The sequence below is a fragment of the Aspergillus eucalypticola genome (genome assembly GCF_003184535.1).
Source record: "Aspergillus eucalypticola CBS 122712 chromosome Unknown BO83scaffold_34, whole genome shotgun sequence".
NCBI lineage: Eukaryota > Fungi > Ascomycota > Eurotiomycetes > Eurotiales > Aspergillaceae > Aspergillus > Aspergillus eucalypticola.
Genome location: NW_020290308.1, coordinates 313440 through 332081, shown reverse-complemented (window position 1 = coordinate 332081; position 18642 = coordinate 313440). Strand labels below are relative to the sequence as shown.

Here is an 18642-nt window from a genome sequence, read left to right as displayed (position 1 = left end):
AAAAAGCAGATTCTTTCAATATAAAATCATGAACTCACTTCGGTGAATCTGCTTGGACCCTGCTGGTGGGATGCGGAGGGGAACTGGGATGTGCGTGTGTGGGGTAAATCTGGGGTAAGCTTTTCCCCAGCCGAGGCAGGGAACTGATGGATATTGCCGCTCTGGACTCGGTTGAACATTCTACCTCCGGACATAGTCATCAGCATTCAGAGGCCTTGGGGGGGTATTCGATAACTCAAATGCACAGTTGAGCTTTACCGGCTGTCCATCGAAGCTTGAGTGAGCTAGTGAGTGAGCGAAGGTTTGCTGTGAAACAAGAGGCTTACGCATGGTCATTATGCACCGTCGCACATTTATATGATAAGCCTCCTGATCTATAACACAAACAATAGGCTTACTTTGATGGAGGCCTGAATTCACCGAAATCCTTCCTCAGCAAGCATGTATGAAAATGTCTATTATTGACACAATACTGCTTGGGAAGTGTCGAAGAAAATGTTCGCAAGCGGAACCTTGCCGCTGACAATCCTCAGCGACGATCAGGTTCAGTCACCCTGATTTAACCTGCATGTACCAGCGTGATATTATAGTCGACAAAGACAAGACCCTTCGGTGGGTAAGTGTTTCGCGGTGCGGACTGACAAAACAGACGCAAATGGCTGCCTGACCTGGAGACCTCAGGCATCACACCTTGGCTTAACCTTCCTGATTGGGATAAGCACAACTGCTCCACGGCACCCTATATCCCTGAACCAAGCTTTACTGAATCGGGATTCCCCGCCTCAGAGAGTGTCATCCGGGTTGCCTGATTGGGAAGACCGTCCATTTTTCAATCCCACAACAAAGAAGACCTTGCTGGGAGAAAGCCGCTTGTGTCGGCAAATTTCCTGTTTTTGGTTCATTATTGGTTAGACCAAGCAAACTGAAGGGGGTGCAACCCTTTTCTTGCTAGCAGCCATCTCAATGAGTTGCTGCAAGTTTGGCGGATTGTCGAAGCTTGGATGTCGACATAAGCCGAAGTTGAACATATTAGCGAAGCTGTCGCAATTGGTGCTGTGCTCTGGAATTTTTAAAGAGTGTCTTTCAGCTCAGCTCCTTCTTCATCCAATTAATGGGCTTCTGGTAAGCGTAGGTCTGCAGTATTACGGTTGTGTAACCACCCAGCAACAGCAGCGCTGCACAGCGCATTGCTACATATTGTTGCTTATTAGAACTGATAAGACCGCTCATACAGCAGTGAGCCTTGAAAAATCATGTGTTGCGCTGTATTATGGCAGATTCTACTCCTGATTCCGCATCATCATTGTCAATCAACGCTTTCACTTCGCGCATCAAGTTACCCATTTGCGACAGTAAAATGGGAAAAAGGGCTTTGGCCGTGCCACTATTGCCGTCCATCGTCGGCATTTACATAGTCAAGGAACATTGAACTTAAATAAGGTGCGTTTAGGAGGGGAGGAGTCTGAAGGAAAAGATCAATAGGGTCTTCCGGAAGGAAATGTTCGAAACCTTGAAGAAAGTACCCGAGAAGCAAGACCGCCAGGGCAGGTTTTTTTTGATTAAATGAAATAGATTCTGTATCCTAATGTTCTTTATACATAAGCCTCGGAGAGAAAGCAGCATAGGCAGTTCTTTATGCTCGTCGACTAAATATCCTTCCACTACATGATGAAGACCAGCCTTCATACCGAGCAAAGGGCAGGGTATGAGCAAAGATCAAGACGGCAAAATATCGGACTTGGTGTCACGAATTTGGTCTTAATTCTGAGGCTAGCACGGCCGAGAAGGGTATAGGACGTCCGATTTGGACATGCAATGAGGTACACAGCATTGCATGAAGGGGAGAGGGGCGGCGCTCAAAGATTTATCCACGGTGATGCATGCCGCTGCACACTAACTCGGATTACATTGCAGTCGTACTTCTATGGTGTCAATTAGTGGTTGCGTCCTGCATAGTGCTCATGGTCTGACACTGAGTACATTAGTCCCCTTTCAAGACAACTGGACCTTCTCGGCCTGAATGCGCTCGGAGAAATTGCGATGGGAGTGGGTAAAAAACTGGTTCAGCCCACAGGGAAGCAAAATTACCGCCATTCCACGCCCAAAGCCTCAACATTCAGCTTGCCTGGTATTTTCGAGACCGGCTAAAACAGTCTTGGCGTTTCTGAACTGGCTTTTGCGTCCGGGTGATGGAGGGCCTCACCATGCATGATGACATGCTACCCGGAACCTTATGTTCGGGACTGGATATGGCGACAATGGGAAAAATAAGATACTACACATGACCTTAACTTTACCAGGAAGAGCTTGCTGACCCGAAAATTCACACCGGACAAGTTAAGCAATAAAACGGACAGCTTATACGCCCTATGAAATAAGCAAATCCGCGGCACATCGGCAAAGTCAACTGGGTACTTGGTGGGCGCGCGATTATTAAATGCCACGGTGGCGTTGGGTCATTCGACGGTAGGGAGAGTGCCACGCCGACAACAAGCAAGCTAAGCATTTCCAGACTCCATTGGAAAATCTCCGGGACAAGAAGGAGATCAAAATCTGACTTCCCGATCGGACCACTCGACTTGCCTTGCGCTCCAGTTGCCCGGCTTGGCTGGTAGTAATGCTTTTCCCACACTGGTGGGGAAAGTCCCGTGGAGTCACGCGGCCCCCCCAAATTCCAACATCAGCGCGCCATGACATCTTCCCTCTCATGGCCTGACCGCTCAGATGCCTTCCCAGCTCACCTTTCTCTGCTTTTTCTTCATGCTGTCTTCTTTCACTAGGCCCTTTCGGATGAATCGAGGACCACTTGTGACTGGGTAAGTTCTCTGCCAGACTCTACTACTCTATGATTTCATCCCGCGTCCGGTGTAATAACCTTAGTATAGCCGCTTCCCAATCAGTCGCCCGAGTTGAGATTTCTTTCAGACCCGGGTGGTGGGCCTGGGGCTCGGACAACATCCGTTGCTCGCACCCCTCGGATAATGGATTCCAATTTCTAAGACACGATACAGTCACTAACGTGGGCCTGGCCTGTATTGAAGTGCCTGGACGCGGGGCTAAAGCCTGGGGTGCTTATTGCGGAGATAATAGGAACCACGGTTGGCGTGCCCCAGGACAACCTGGGGCTCTAATTGGTGGCCGGGTAGCGACTGGAGCTAAGCTAACAACCACCCCGGCTGTTGGAGAGTCGCCGCGCTAGCACCAAGACCAATCAGCAAGTGCTCTGCATAAGATCCAGCCATGTGGCGACTGGTGGCATATCAGACACGTTACACAGCCGTACACCGTACCGCCCAAGTCAGCCCGAGCATACCACTACCCCGGTGAGAAGCTGAGGTATCTCTCTCTCTCGGCCCTGGTCTCCCGTGCGGAGTAGTTTGTACTGACCAGGGGGTCTGCAATGTGACTCGCACTTCGGCATCCGTCTTTCACTTGCATGCGGGTCCACGGCAGGCCTCTGGACGTCCTCGACAAGCTCGGTCGGCAGCAGTCCGGTATTCATTGACCGGAGAAGCGATTTGATCATCAGCCCATGTAGAGCTTACAGAAACCCCCGCGACTGTTTGCTTTCGGGCTAGTCGTTGTCCTGTTTCTTTTTCTATGAGCATGCCCCCCGACGTTAAAATGGCTATTTCTCTCTCCCTCCATTCTCCTTTCCCCTGTTTTACCTTCTGCTGCCTCTCCTGCAAAGCCAAAGTCCTTGTGGTACAAGCAATTCGGCACAATGCAGGGCCAAGCACTTCGTTATGCCCAGATCTTCTTAGTCGCTTGCCCCTCCTTCATTCTTTTTGGTTACAATCAGTCCGGTGTCGGAGGACTCGATGATTTCCCCTCCTGGGTGAGGGTATTTCCAGAGATTGACACAGTCAACACTACTGGGGCGCAAGAGTCGCATAATGCCACCGTTCAAGGAGCCGTGGTTGCGTCGTACACAATAGGAGCCCTTTTCGGGTCCTTGATCTGTACAATGATCGGTGACATGCTTGGACGTCGCCGATCGATCTTTTCTGGCGCACTCATTGCATTGATTGGTCAGATACTGGAATGCACTGCCTACTCTCTAGCTCAATTCGTCGTTGGGAGAGTGATTTTGGGTTTTGGTGTTGGCATGCTCAGTGCGACTGTACCTGTCTGGCAATCCGAGTGCGCGCCTGCCGCCCAGCGAGGACGGAACGTGGTGTTGACAGGCATGTTCATCGCGTTTGGCTTTGCTTTGACGCAATGGGTGAATTTCGGTTTCTACCACATGGAGAACTCGCCTGCCTCATGGAGAGCATCACTTGCCATCCCCGCCTTGTTTTCGTTCATAATCATGGGCAGCATCTTCTTCCTCCCAGAGTCGCCGCGTTGGCTCGTCATGAAGAATAAATCAGACGTAGCACAATTTACTTTGGCGTCTCTGAGGGGACAAGAAGTAGACTCGCTGGAGGTTGTCGCAGAGCTACGGGCTTACGAGCTTTCTCTAGAGGAGTCCTCGAACAACTCACTTAAGCTCCGAGACATTTTCACTATGGGAGAAGAGAAGCTCCTGTACAGGTTTATCCTATGTGTCACTCTCCAATTCTTCCAGCAAATGACTGGTGGAACTCTGATCTCGGTCTACATTCCTCTTATCTTCCAAACAGATCTTGGACTCGGTGCCAGTCTGTCGAAGATCCTTGCGGCATGCGCGTTGACCTGGAAATTCCTGTGCTGTTTTGTGGGCTTTGCCATCATTGACCGCATGGGACGACGCACAGCGTTTATGGTCAGTGGCGGTGGCATGGGCATGTGCATGCTGGCATTGGCGGTCTCCAATTCCTTCTCCAATAACCATACCGCATCCATTATTTCCGCCCTGTTCATTTTCATTTACAACTTCTTCCTTCCGATCGGCTTCTTGGGCGCCAACTTCCTTTACCCAGCCGAGGTTGCTCCTGCGCGTCTTCGTGTCGCCATGCAAGCAATTTCGATTGCCAATCAATGGCTCTGGTATGGCTCTCACTCATAATAATTCAACTGCCTTCCCACTTATGCTAACTCTTCTCTCCTTCAGGATGTTTGTCGTCGCAATGATCACGCCCGTCGCCATTGACAACATCGGTTATCGCTACTATATCGTCTATGCCATCATCGGTGGCATTATCCCTCCCGTCATCTACCTGTTCTACCCAGAAACAAAGGGCCGGTCCCTTGAAGAAGTTGACGAGATCTTCCGTGACGCTCCCACCATCTTCTCTGCGGTGTCGATGTCGAAGCACAAGCCCATGGGCGATAGGGCCATGGAGCGTGTCATGGAAGAGAAAGCAACTGTGGAAGAGATAGAGTAAAAGCATAGAAGGACAAACTTGGATGAATTTATGAGCGTTATGTGTCCTAGATAGACATAGATCTACACTGCCATGATACACGTTTGCTACATATTATACGTGTTTCGTAGCTACCTTGCTATTTGTGTATCACCACATTCAATATTGTCAGAAGCACTTCAGGACTCTATAGAATATCAAACCAGTGCTCAGCAAACTGGTATCATGTTATGAGCCCACAGGCGACAACCTAGTCCCGTGACATACAGTCACATTTTGAATCCCTGTAACCGGATGCTCAGCCGAAATCAACAACTATGTAAAACCAAATACTGTTCGTAGCAGGACAATATACAAAGAGACAGACATTACCTTTTTTAAAACTTGAGTCTTGTCGGACTAATTGCATACAAAAGACAGTCAATCCTAGCATAGGGCTTCAACAGAATCATTCACATCAGCGCAAGAACCTGGGGTTTCGCTTACAAGCGAATGTTCTGCCTTTTTTCTAAGCGAACATCGTCGATACGGGTATTGGCACACCCACCATCTGTACACTGGAGCTCAGCAGCGTCTCAGACTCTCTGTGAGCATATTGCTAGGTATTAATAGCGCCTACTTTGTGATCAGCACAATTGGTGTGCTATGTATATCAACACGATAAGCAGAGGGATTGGTGGTGATGAGCACACGGTTGGCTTGATATGTAGTGTTCTTGATGACGGTATTGCCGTTCTTAGCACCATTATAAGCTTGACGAATGACTAGGGTGTCGTCGAGAGAAGCATCATCTTTGGCTAAAGCCGCGCATTGCTTCGAGTGAAGCTAGTGAGAGCAGATGGAAAGGCTATTGTGAGTGCTCATTTGGAAATGTTGAGAAAAAATGGGAGAATGGACTTTAGTGAGTGGCTAATTCTTTCATAAGTGCTGCTGAGTTTCATTACCAGAGACTGCCCATCCCTGAAATGTGGCTAGTGAGAAACCTTTATTTCTTTCTTCCAGTGGGGTTTCAAGACTGAGCTTTCTCAATCTAGGATGTGCGGCAAAGATTGAAGGCAAATGGCTTCAACACACTTAGGTTCGTGTTGGCTCCTCTACTAAATGGACATCCCATTAATGTCAGCTATAGTGTCTACTTCTTCTGGAGTTATCACTCTGCTTCCAGGGATGCATATGATTTTGAAAGTGGGGCACATAACATACAGCGTCTTTTTGATATGGCCAAACAGACAGGCCTATGGGCAATTGCCCGACCGGGTCCTTATGTCAACGTAAGCAGCCATAATGGCTCACAACCCGAGGTTACATGGAACAGACTGACTCATAGATTTCAAAAAGGCACAACAAATGCGGGCGGTTTAGCTCTATGGGGCTCTGATGGCTCCATGGGAAAGCTGCGGACCTCAGATGAGGCCTATCATCAAGCTTGGCTTCCATATATGAGGAAGGTCGGACAAATCATTGCAGCGAACCAAATCACAAAAGGTGGTGTATGTGTACAGCTGTTTCCTGGTGACTAGAGTGTGGCATGCTGACTTGTAGCGTACAGCCCGTCATACTCTTCCAGGTAGAAAATGTCGAATGGAACGGCCAGCTGCTCACAGCAACCAAGACGCCCTATGGCTCCTACACAGCCCAAATACCTGGTACAGAAAACCGATCAGTAACACTTCCACGTTTTAATTACTGGCGCTCAGCAGAATCACTCCCCGATATCCAGCCAGATTTTGACGACTCCAGATGGACGGTCGCGAACAAGAATAGTACTCTCAGCCCACAAGCCCCTCTTACCCTGCCAGTTCTTTTTAGCTCCGACTATGGTTACTACGCCGGAGCCAAAATATACCGTGGCTACTTTGATGGCATCGAACACACTGCAGTCAACATTACCGCCTCTGGAGGTCTTGCGTTCGGGTGGAACGCATGGCTAACCGGACATCTCATTGGGGGCCACCCTGGCGATCCCGATCTATCAGCCACAAATATGACTCTAACGCTTCCAGTGTCCCATCTCAAGAAGAGGAACAATGTCATCACAGTCTTAGTTGACTACCATGGCCACGATGAAACTGATATCCCTAACGGCGCTGAAAATCCCAGAGGCATTCTCGGCGCGTATCTCCTTCCAGGAGGGACACGAACAGCAACCGGGTTCAAACTATGGAAGATTCAAGGTAATGCTGGTGGTTCGAAGGATATTGACCCAGTCCGTGGACCCATGAATGAGGGTGGCCTCTATGCTGAACGACTAGGCTGGTTCCTCCCTGGCTTTCCGGCTTCAGATGACAAGGAGTTCAAGAGTACTTCCAGTCCGCTAGACGGCCTCTCAGAATCAGGTGTCCGCTTCTATGTCACAACATTCAATCTTGATATCCACAGTGATCTAGACGTACCCATTGGTGTTTCTCTCTCAGCGCCAAATGGCACCATAGCACGTGTAATGCTTTGGGTCAATGGGGTAAGTCTCAGGTCGATTTCACAACATGGTATGAACCGTTGATATACTGACATTCATTTGCCATGTAAAAGTATCAATACGGAAAATACGTCCCTCACATTGGTCCGCAGACGAAGTTTCCTATCCCTCCGGGAATCATCAACAACCGGGGTCAGAATACATTAGCCTTGAGTGTGTGGGCGCAAACAGATGCCGGTGCGAAGCTCGACACTGTGGAGCTGTTTACTTATGGGTTGTATCAAACGGACTTTCAGTTCTATCGGAACTGGAGTTATTTGCAGCCAAGGTGGGAGGATAGAAGCATGTGGTCTTAGATCATTTAGGGAGAGATTTGGGCATTATGTTTGGATATTAATTCGCTATAGATACAGCTTCATACCCATACCTTACAATGGGCTGTGTAGTTCAGGTAGCAAACCTTCCACTTGATACTTAACATGGGTTATCTTTCTCCACCTACTTCATTGTCATCGCTCCTTCCATTTATTAACAGTCTTCCTGCCAAGAAACATTTCCAACAAAAGACAAACATCCTCAATACAATCCTTTCAATTCATTTTTCCTGGTTGCATCCCTCTTCTGGCACGATCTTTCCCGCAAATCGAGCAAAAATCGTCATAATAAACCGGAACTCTAGAAGATCCCAGCTCGGCAGCGGCAGTCTCTCCGGATCAGGAGTTGTCAGAGTGATCCAATCCCCAGATTTCAAATCCTTGAGTTCTTCCGATTCAAACCCAATCAATTTTACTGTCGTCCCCTTTCTAATGCGAGGAGGCTTGCTGAAAACACAGATTTTGTCGCTCCAGCAATGATCCTGCAAAGTTAGCCAGAAAACTTGCACCTTAAGTTCCCTGAGACGCTCCCTATGGTCTGGATGGGGTCGGAGCACAAAGTCCCCCCATTCCCAATACTTTCGCAGTACCGGACTCAAAGAGATATAATTTTGGATAGTCTCTACCGCCTCAATATGTGGAAAATTGGGAAACAATGGCTGCTTCCATCTCTTTACTGTTTCAATCTTCCACCATCCGTAAAGTTCCGCCCAAAATTTATGAAAACTGAGTTCTTGAAGTAGATGGTCTGGACAGATATCACAAAGCATAGAAGTTGACTGAGATGTAATAACACATTTGTCGGCGTCTCTTTCTCGGACGTTAGCCATGATAGTGGAACAGACATCATCGTCGCTGTCTGATTCTATGGTGGTGTTCTTTTCATCCACTGAGCCGTCATAGACATTTGCTATGAATAGCTTGGTGGTATTGGTCCACTCTTTCAGAACGCGCATTATCCTAAAAGTATCGCGATTCTTGTGTCCGTCAGGCGCCCACCATTTTATAAATCCATCAAGTAATTTCATCTCGCAGACCAGTAGAATAGCCCAGACACAGCGTGGCACCTTCTCCTTCTCATCATTGCCAGGCTCCTGGAAGGCTCCTTTGAAAAGGGCAAGACGTTTACTCGTCCGGAAAGTGAGACTGCTTTTGTTGTTCTGAAACAAATCCATAGGGAAGCTGTTTGTTTAGATTGATAAAGAAATAAATCTGGTATGGCTTGTTGGGTCAAGAACCATGTCAGCTTTTAGCCAATTTTTGTAATTTTGAGGGAGCTCCAATTCACCCACCTAGTAACGCACTGGGACAGGATGTTGTCAAAAACCTTATCACGGTGTAGATCGAGGAGAAAGAATAACAGGCAAGGTTGGAGGTTGAATGATGCTGTAAGTATTGACTTGACCTGTGAGCAGCAGCTACCGACTACGGACATATACAGAAGTCAGAAGAATTTACACGGAGCCAAAGCAGGATATTCACTGGGTTTTGAACATTCACCATAGCCAGGTCTCTCAACACCTCTAAATTTACAAGGGTAGTGACATTCACTCCCTCCCGTGTGCACCCCACTATATATGTGGGATTGTATGAATTTGGGAGTCCGCGGGTATCTCCGAGTAGTACTACTGATGGGCTTATGGTCTTGTTTGATGATTTTCCTAGGTCACTGATTACAGGCCTATAACCACTAGCATCTTCTTCATTTGTGTAAATCGCCACAAATATTGCATGTCTTGACATCGTCATATAGTGTACGTTCATACTTGTCGGAAATCTTGGGCTGTCCCCTTTTTATACTTTCTTTCTCTCCAAATAGCTCTCATTTTGAGTCTGTGTACGGCACTAACTCAAAATTTTGTCTGGTAGATAATATGATATATTATTCAACCACTATTAAAGACCGGCCAAGTGGATATAGTTTACAAAACAAAACGAGAAACACAATCTGACGTGTAATCCTTCAACCAAGAAGTAGGTTCACATTCTCCCAATTACTGACTTTGCTTATACATCCACTCGACTATTAAAGAGTTGGCGCCAACAGCGTGGCAGCGCAGTGAGCACAACAAGTCCCGAAAGCGGCGTTACATGCCACTATGGAGGCCGGTGCTGTAGCACCAAGTGTGGCACCCCAAGTATAGCCTGCCGCTGAATAGCAGGCCATCACAACAGCTGCGCAACCGGCCTGACAGATTCCGTAGCCCAGTGGGCCGGCATAGGCATAGCTGGCAAAAATGAAGATGGTAGTAATAGCCAGATATAGGTTCTTCATGGTTTGGATATAGTATGAAGATTGATTTAGGATGGTGAATGTCTGCGAGGACAAAACTGCAAGCCCAAGCAATATATTTATTCTCTGGAAAGGGGCACCAGAATTGAGTAAAGATGATGTAACTACTTAAATCGTGGATCGAGTGGCTTACTATTGGTTCTACCAGAATATATTATGAAAAGCCACATCGTTCTTTGGGCGCTTCGGCAGTAGACCCAGGTGCCGCTTGTCTGTAGGCACCGTTTAGCTCTATGATTCCGCGCCTATAGTAAAATGTTTGTGAGATGTTAGTAGGTAGGTCTGGGATAGCATATTGCTCATAGTAGCATTCAAGAACAAAGAAAACAGAAAAGAGCCCTGAAGAAAATAATACCACGTTAATGAGGTAGATCCGACCGGGGTGGAGAAATACGAGCTGCCAGGATGTATGATCTATATCTCGGCAGAAAACCAGTCTTTGACCGCTCCCTACATCGCTTCAAAGACACCGAAGACCGCCGTATCCCAAATCGCTTGCTGATTGAGCGGGGGCATCTTGAAACAATGATTTCTCAATCTGCGTGGTATCCCTTTCGACATCTTCGAGAAAATCTTTCTTCTCATCCACTTCCCGCTTATCGACTTTAGCACTGCATGATGGTACAGCAGGTATTTCTGGATGATCGCTGCTGGCTTTTCGAATACTTTGCTGATACTCGAAGAAATTTTGGAAATTATATATGTCCTTCAGCTGCCGGCGCTTTTCGTAGTTGGTATCGTAATATGCATCCCACCAGCCAGTTAATGTATTGTCAAAGAAGTTCATATACGTCACTTTCCCTCCAATAGCATGTTTCGTTAGCTCGTCCAGGAGTCTTTGGACTTCTTGAATCATTTCCTTCTCCGTAATTTCATTATCCCGGCTTGCCTTCATGCCGATACTGCATGCACAACAGCAGCAGGTCTCTTCAGACTGTAGCGGAGATCTCTGACCGAGACTGAGTATCTGTAGCCCTGCGACGCAGGAAACAGCACCGAACCTCGGTGTAGCCTTGACAAAAGGGGTACGATTTTTCTCCGAACTTCATCTTCTTCTTGTTGGGTAGCGTCGTCTTCAAGCAGTGCAATATCCACTTGATGCTGGATTTCGCGGTCTTTCCATCGAGGAGGAGTTCAGAACCTTCCTAGACAGGAAGGTTCTGCAGAATCAAGAACTCTTTTTCCTCTATCGACTTTTCCAGCTTGCAGAATACCAAGATCCAAGTACACTCGATATCTCTAAAGGATAGCTATGCTCTCTATGATTTATTTTAGCTCAAACATGAAGAGGCTTGGTTATTTCATAACTCTCTACGAGTTCTTCACCCTATTCTTGGACTTATATTGCTCAGGGCTAGACTGAACAAGCTACTCGATGTGACTGGCGAGGGCTATCTCCACTGACAGGATACCGAGGCTATCTGGCCAATTGACTTCGAGCTACAATGGCATTTTCCAACAACGATATTCTGGATTCGCTGCTGGCGAATGTAAAGTTGTAGGCCCTTGAGTTTATTCCGTTGCATGGGTCCGCGAGAGACTCGATACCGGTCACTTTTTATATGAGAAAGAAAAAATAGTTCTGTTCGAAGCCTTGTCTGAGAAGCAACCCGAAAGCGACTTACCCCATGCCAAAAGACCCTAGTGAAATTGAAATGTTGATTGCATTTGACAATATTATCGACCTACGAGAAATTGAAATCTAGTTGCCGAGGCCATAGTGGGGTACAGCCCTATTCTCTCTATTATGATCATCGTTTTTATTATGGTTATATTTATGATGGTTTCCAATTTCCCCGCTAGGGGTTAGGGCGCTAACATCAGTCGTACTTATATCTTCCAACGGTAAGCCAACTGCGTGACTTGAGCCACAATGCTGAAACTGTAATGGGATAAACACACTTCTCGTCCTATTTTACAAATTGTTGGATGACTGTACTCCTGATCTATACTGACATTGGAATAATTTCACTGACATTGGAAAGTTTGGGGAGACTATAGTCGGAGATGTTCTATTTCCCTCCAGCAAATGGCGAACGTCAGCCGCGAAGCTGTTAAACGCCCGCGATTCTGCGATTTGTACTCGACTCTAGGCCAATCATGAGTCACTTTTATCCAACTTCAACTAGCCGCCCTGCGTCGCCAGCCAACAAAAGTATCCATGTCCGGTGATTTGGCTTGACCGGTCTAAGATTGATCCGACTCGCAGCCTCGTGTTACCCCGCTTCGAAGTATCAGTCCACAGCTGTATCTTTGAACATTTCAGGTGGTTGCCATCCTGCGCTGCGTCGAAGTACAAGACTACCTCAACATCGACAAGATGAGATTGTCATGTGCCCTTTTCATGCTGCTGGCTGTCGGCGTATATAGTGCCGACCTTGGAGGTGAGTGCTCCCGATGTTTGACCACATCTTTGTCACTAAAATCAGGACGTACTGCAAAAGCGCTTTCAACCACTGCTCCCGATCGAGACGGACAGGATCTTTTCCTAATTCCCCAAGACAACTATAATGGCTGGGTAAATCCCGAAGATCTCAGGCCTATGCCACAATGCATAGCGCAGCAAGATCAGTCGACCTGGCTGGAAATCATGACAAAGTGTACTGCCAAACGGTGCACTTCCCATTTCGGCTTCATTTGCACCCATCACCAATGGTTGACTCATCTCGGCTGTCTCAGCGTTGCATTCTCCCCAGATGTTATCGCAAGGTATCTCCCCTACTGTGGCAGATCGATACTCGCCAAGGCGCAATTGTATTCATGGATTCGTGACATCACGGGTAGAGAGTGGCTTGTCGAGGTCGGCGACACGAATGAGCTCCAGAACCTTTCCCCTGCCTCACTAGCCGAGGGGTACTCAACTGTGGACGTTCTCAAGACGGCGCCAGGATGCCTCACCGGCTCAGTCTGTTCATTTTCAGGGGAGCCTTTCCAGCGGGTCATGGCTTCCTGTGGCTTTACAAGCGCAAGTCATCACACAGGAAATGCTGCCCGGCCCTGGGAATATGACGAGCCCGTGCGATCCATTATCGCTCTTGATTCAGAGACAGTTGGCTATGACCTTGTCCAGCAGCACATAAAGGATGGCTACTACTTTGACAAGGGTTGCTTCTGCAGCGCCTTCGCTGTAGATTTCGAAGAAGAGCCTTGTTCAGACTCAGAACGATTGGAATGGACGAAACAGCGCCTTTGGCTCAATGCAACCTGTGGGTCAAAGTCCTTACCCGATAACTGGGCGGATGCACTTCTAACTACACCATTCGCCTTTATTTCGCTTGAGGGTTGGAGCTGGCCCAAGTGCGTCGTGGATATGCCAAAAAAGGTCACTGATCTTACAGATCAATGTGCAGCTGATGCGTGTGAGCTCGATTCTAGCGGATATTGCCAAGTCACACGTGCAGTTGACAGGAAATGCTTTTGCCAGCATATCAGCTATGATTCCTGTGAGGGTTCGTGCCAGATATTCGAAACCCGAATAGACTATATCAGATGGCTTCACGATCTTTGTGGTGGTGTTCAGGACTGGCACGGTCTACCAAATAACTGGCGTCAGCTATCTGCGCCCACCTTGGTCGAAATGATACCATGGCAATGGGCTCTCAAGCCCTCCATGGCACCAGACATCACCCCTATTACTCAGCCTGGAGACATCAAAGCAACCGAAGCATGTCCCTCGAATCAGTGGAAATTTGGAGGCTTTGCTATTATAAACATAGCTACTTTCATCGCATTGCTTCTCTGTCAGAGGAAACGCATGCTTCAAAGCAAAAAAATCATTTCAGTAGAACAATCACAGCCGATTTATTGGGCTTTCAAGGGCATTCTCCTTGCCACTATCCAGATCTTTGCCAACTTGTTCAGTTCTGTGCTGGTTCAGAAAGTTCCGGGCTATGAAGAGGTTCCCATATTTCAACAGATGCTTCTCTGGTGTTCAATGCCTCGCCTTTCATGGCTGGCGATGTTCTTACTCGGTCTACAACCATTTGGGCCAAAGAGCCTGTCCGCGGCTGCGTCTCTGTTATTTGCGGAAATACTCCTCCAGTTCCTATCCGCATATTACCTACTCATAACAGTCTATTATGGCTATGAACACAACTTCTACCTCGGCACTGTAGAGATATGGGTACCTGCGAAAATTATGTACGCCGGAGCACTTATGTGGCTATTAACCGTTATCATGGCATTTGCTGTATCAAGTCGGGCGATGCGCAAGATGGAAAAGTCTTGGGTATCCGTTTTCACGTCTCTAGATATTTCCGAAGAAGGAATGCCGCCAATAATAGAATATCACAACATACGAACGGGAAGGATTTTTCATCCCGCGACCGGAAGGCCAAGGGCCCCGGAAGAAGCACCATTAATAAGGGATCAAAGCAATCGCACAAGCTACGACCCTCTCCTCGTCAAGCCTCGTCTGATCTCGCTACCCCACAGGCCACGGCTTGCGGAATTGTATGCGGCTACTACCAGTTTCTTGCTTCTTCTTTGGATTGCGCAATTGCTCTTCTGGGCTGGGTTTATCGGTCTAAGTTCTGATGAGTACGTATTTCTTGCAAGCGCAATGTCAATTGTGGTTTTCATCGGCTAACAAACTGTGCTTAGGTTCTGCCCCCCAATACTTGGGATCCTGACAGCTGTGTGGATGGCTTCGTCGCTGGTGGGCACTATTATTGCTTTTTCTTAGTCTTTCTTATTTGGATGAAGTAATGTACCTTTCTCTCTTCCGCTCCAAGCAGTTTGAACATTTTCGTGTCTTATATGTAGGCTGAAATTTCATGCCACGTAAGCGTGATGAGACCCTCCGGGTCAGGTGAAGGGCTTTTCAATTATAGGAGAACGGTGTCGATTGCTGTTTCTGTGTTAACAATCTACCAGATGTCGAACCATTGACTTCGTTCCTCCCACTCGTCTCGATTTATGATTTTGTCCACGTACACCCTCTGTAAATTTCATCAGTACAGACCTCCTATATTAAGAGGCAGGACTCACCTTCATAAGCCTGCGAGAATATGCATCTCCAATAAGCTTCCAATAAGAGCCTTCCTGTCTTTATTACAAAGCATCCAGGGCTTCCGGAAAGGATGCAGAGATAATCACCAGCCTGAGTGTCAGGCACGCCCAATCCAATCAACCCATTGGCTGTTGTGAAAATCCGGCGGTTTGATGAGCGGCCCATGGTATTCAGGTATCTTGGAGAAATTTGCTCGCTGGCCCTTGCGGACGCTGATTTGCATCATTCAACAAACTCTTGGTACTCTGAAGCGAGGGTCTCGTCCAGCAGTCTTGCGCAAGCATCATGGTACGGCCCGTCCCGTGGCGGGTATATGGGCATGCAATGCTTGACTAGTATGCATGAGTTTATGCCGGTCGCAGATCCCATTTATTCCCTTCTGTCTGTCCATTAGCTATTTGTCGTGTCCACTCGCCGATGCTCTCGGGTGGTGAAGTGTACTGTAATTTCTTTCGTTATCGTTCACTGGCAAAGTTCTTACGATCCAACAGGTCTCAGCTTTCTTTCAAAATGGCTGGTCGTCGTATCCTACTTGCCAGAAAGGATCCTGACTAAGATTTGTCGAGAGGTACAGTAGCATATTCCAAAGTCCGATGTTTCTGCTAGTCTAGCGAAAGATGATAATTGCTAACTTGGGGAACTTCCATGCTCGATTGTCGGGATAGTCCAGAATCACGACCTTTATTCAATAATATCTTTCGATTTCTTCTCCCTCTATTCTTTCCTCCTCTTCTTCTTCCTTCTCTCGCTTATGTTCTGTCCTTCTGATTTCTGCAAAAGCGAAGATTCCTCATCGACATTCTGGGTTATCTGCATACACAGAGCTGAGCAAAGTTATTGGAATCGATTCGATTTCCAGCTAACTGGTAGAGGTTATGAAATGCTTAGTGTATGAAAATTATGAGGAGCTCGTCCGCAAAGTAGGACACAGCAGTGGCCGGATTGTTCGTGGTCCTGAGTAGCTCATAGTTCGTAATGCACTGATACTGCAGTGGTCCTATACCAACTTACAATATATACGAAGTACTAGGAATGCCGCTACTTCTTGGAGCGAATCTTGGAAGATCTTTTCTGTAGGTTACAATCACGACTATTTTATGAGATCTTTCACCGCAAATGCTGTTGCGGGGACTCAGGAGTTTTGGGTTGTCCAACATGGCCTATCCGGGCTATTTGGCTCTACAAGGCTACTTACTATAAACTACTATATATTAGCTTTTGACGTCATTGACCAATCGGTAACTGTCTCTGAGGCTTGATTCGTTGTAGATGCTTATTGATATTGGCAAAAAGAAAAGCCAAATTTCAGGGAGAGTATACCGTAGCTCTTCCGTCCATTCTCACAACAGACTATTATGTCTGGTCATGTGTCAGTCACCTGATGCTGCTCAATTGACCTCAGGATCTACCAAGATCGAGCAGCCCCCACAACTTGAGTATGCCAACTGTAGAATCCTTATGCCAAGTTCTCAAAACCATCCCATTATAGCTTGGTACTTGACCTACTTACAAACATGAGCCGAACTCTACTCCGGTACCTCGCTGTCGCTCTTCCAACCATACCAATCGGCCGTACTGCACCATCTCCCAACACTACAGACCCGCATTATAGTCCAGGCGACATCACTCACATTCGAACTTTTCCAGATCAGTTCAATCGTTGACTCATCACCCCGAAAATTCCGTCCGGCGTTCAACTTGGCCCCCTATAGCACAAGTCTAGCCTCAAGAGACAAGTGTTTTTTTTTTTCCTAGATATCCTATTGAGAGAGAGGAGACGAACTATGCGTAGCGGGTTCTCTCATCGACATCACATCGTGACGGCATGTATCCCCTCAACCGTACCCGCCTTCCGACGCACGGCCCCCTGGCTTCCTGACGCGGTGGCCGACGAAGCCGAACATCCTCGAGATTCCACGTCCGAATCAAAGTAGTCCTCCGAGTTTATCAACCCTAATCGCAGCGCCCAGCCCCTCTTTCCTCCATGCTCCGCGATAAGCTCCGAAGCCATATCCAAGCGTCTGCCATACTTATCAGACCTCCTCTTTACCTCCAGGACGTTCCCATGCATCTGCAATATGGTGGTGAACTGATTAGCCACAGCCAGCAGACCCGCTGAGACAATCAGTAGCAAGATTAAGAGAAGCTTTCCGAATTGAGTCGCGTTACTGGCAAAAGCGGCATCGAGATATGTGAGCACAGTGGCAATAGCGGCAACCCAGCTCTCATAGGGCTCCATCTCGCGGAGCCACTGGCCCGCCGTGACGGCTTTCACATCGTCGATGGCGCCCTGAATACGCACCCATCGGTCTTGGCTCAGAAGAACGAGCAGATCGCTCCGGCCCGTCTCAGATGCGCCAATCCAGTCCAACCGGCTGCGAGCGTCAATCCAGTTCATCTGGCTGCGAAGACGGATTAAGACCACGTTGAGGGCGCGCGCGAGAATCATAATCAGGATCACGAACAGGCCCCACCAATCCTTCATTAGGATCAGGCAAACCAAGACGGCGATGGTCAGTGAGGCAGCTATCGCGTATGTTAGGACGGAGATTATGTTGGCATTGGCCGTGATAAACAGGACATTCGCGGCCCGTTCCGCCCAGCTCATGTGGTTGTCAATATTGACGACTTCGACGGTGGTGAGGTGAGCTGTTTTGCTGATCTTCTGGAGGTAGTGCACCGTGGCTGGGTTCTCAATACGGAACACATAGCCGCTGGTCATCGCGGCGGCGGCCGGGTACTCGCCCTTGTTGAGATCTGAGGCATGCTGCTGGAGGTGCAAGCCCGGGCAGAGAATGAGGCAGTCTAGGAGGGCGGCCGTTCCAGTAATAACTGTGCGTTGGGAGACAGTCGAAAGGTCAGCAATGGCGACCACCCCAGCGAGGTCGAGGGAGAAATTAGGAAGCTTGGGATGCAACATTGGTGCGAGGTCCTGCTTGCGATGGAGAGGTTGACTTGGTTGCGGGCTTCCCCATGGTAGAGCAAGAAGATGCCGCGGAGGGCGAACCTATTCCAGGGAATTCACTCATTTCTACTGATATGGTGTGAATTTCCGACACAGAGGTCGGCGACCTCAGCTGGGTGGGGTTTCTTGCTGGTGGGGGCTGACGTGGCGACGTGTTTGACAGAAAAACAGGGAATGTTCAGGCAGTGCACAGAGACGAGTAACGAGTCAGATAGTCCGAAAGCAAGATGTTTGCTAGCCTTGGGATGAGGAGGAAAAGAAAAGCAAGAAAACGGGGCCGATTATTGGCTCCTTA

General features: G+C 48.0%; 8 protein-coding genes across 8 annotated transcripts; 3 read left to right on the top strand and 5 right to left on the bottom strand.

Annotated features, from left to right (window-relative positions):
- Positions 1–1934: 1934 nt before the first annotated feature.
- Positions 1935–3502, bottom strand: BO83DRAFT_402944 (uncharacterized protein; the record flags this gene model as incomplete). Its single annotated transcript, XM_025533579.1, has 8 exons — positions 1935–2025; positions 2073–2108; positions 2142–2243; positions 2394–2513; positions 2633–2728; positions 2876–3025; positions 3166–3249; positions 3384–3502. The coding sequence occupies 8 exons, from the start codon at positions 3500–3502 to the stop codon at positions 1935–1937; spliced, it is 798 nt and encodes a 265-aa protein (XP_025383487.1).
- A 222-nt stretch (positions 3503–3724) lies between these two features.
- Positions 3725–5309, top strand: BO83DRAFT_402943 (sugar transporter; the record flags this gene model as incomplete). Its single annotated transcript, XM_025533578.1, has 2 exons — positions 3725–4971; positions 5036–5309. 2 exons carry the CDS (start codon positions 3725–3727, stop codon positions 5307–5309), a joined length of 1521 nt encoding a protein of 506 aa, XP_025383486.1.
- An 862-nt stretch (positions 5310–6171) lies between these two features.
- BO83DRAFT_456186 (glycoside hydrolase family 35 protein) lies at positions 6172–8060 on the top strand (the record flags this gene model as incomplete). Its single annotated transcript, XM_025537061.1, has 4 exons — positions 6172–6189; positions 6323–6778; positions 6838–7746; positions 7857–8060. 4 exons carry the CDS (start codon positions 6172–6174, stop codon positions 8058–8060), a joined length of 1587 nt encoding a protein of 528 aa, XP_025383485.1.
- Positions 8061–8299: 239 nt separating this feature from the next.
- Positions 8300–9253, bottom strand: BO83DRAFT_393125 (uncharacterized protein; the record flags this gene model as incomplete). The annotated part of the gene is made up of 1 exon (XM_025532966.1): positions 8300–9253. One exon carries the CDS (start codon positions 9251–9253, stop codon positions 8300–8302), a length of 954 nt encoding a protein of 317 aa, XP_025383484.1.
- Positions 9254–10104: 851 nt separating this feature from the next.
- Positions 10105–10353, bottom strand: BO83DRAFT_323600 (uncharacterized protein; the record flags this gene model as incomplete). The annotated part of the gene is made up of 1 exon (XM_025527942.1): positions 10105–10353. The coding sequence occupies one exon, from the start codon at positions 10351–10353 to the stop codon at positions 10105–10107; it is 249 nt and encodes an 82-aa protein (XP_025383483.1).
- A 478-nt stretch (positions 10354–10831) lies between these two features.
- Positions 10832–11266, bottom strand: BO83DRAFT_431517 (uncharacterized protein; the record flags this gene model as incomplete). Its single annotated transcript, XM_025535580.1, has 1 exon — positions 10832–11266. One exon carries the CDS (start codon positions 11264–11266, stop codon positions 10832–10834), a length of 435 nt encoding a protein of 144 aa, XP_025383482.1.
- Positions 11267–12691: 1425 nt separating this feature from the next.
- BO83DRAFT_393123 (uncharacterized protein) lies at positions 12692–15055 on the top strand (the record flags this gene model as incomplete). Its single annotated transcript, XM_025532965.1, has 3 exons — positions 12692–12755; positions 12801–14910; positions 14974–15055. 3 exons carry the CDS (start codon positions 12692–12694, stop codon positions 15053–15055), a joined length of 2256 nt encoding a protein of 751 aa, XP_025383481.1.
- Positions 15056–16714: 1659 nt separating this feature from the next.
- BO83DRAFT_382423 (uncharacterized protein) lies at positions 16715–18619 on the bottom strand. Its single transcript, XM_025532225.1, has one exon. It carries the CDS (start codon positions 18300–18302, stop codon positions 17193–17195), a length of 1110 nt encoding a protein of 369 aa, XP_025383480.1. The 5' UTR covers positions 18303–18619; the 3' UTR covers positions 16715–17192.
- Positions 18620–18642: the final 23 nt, after the last annotated feature.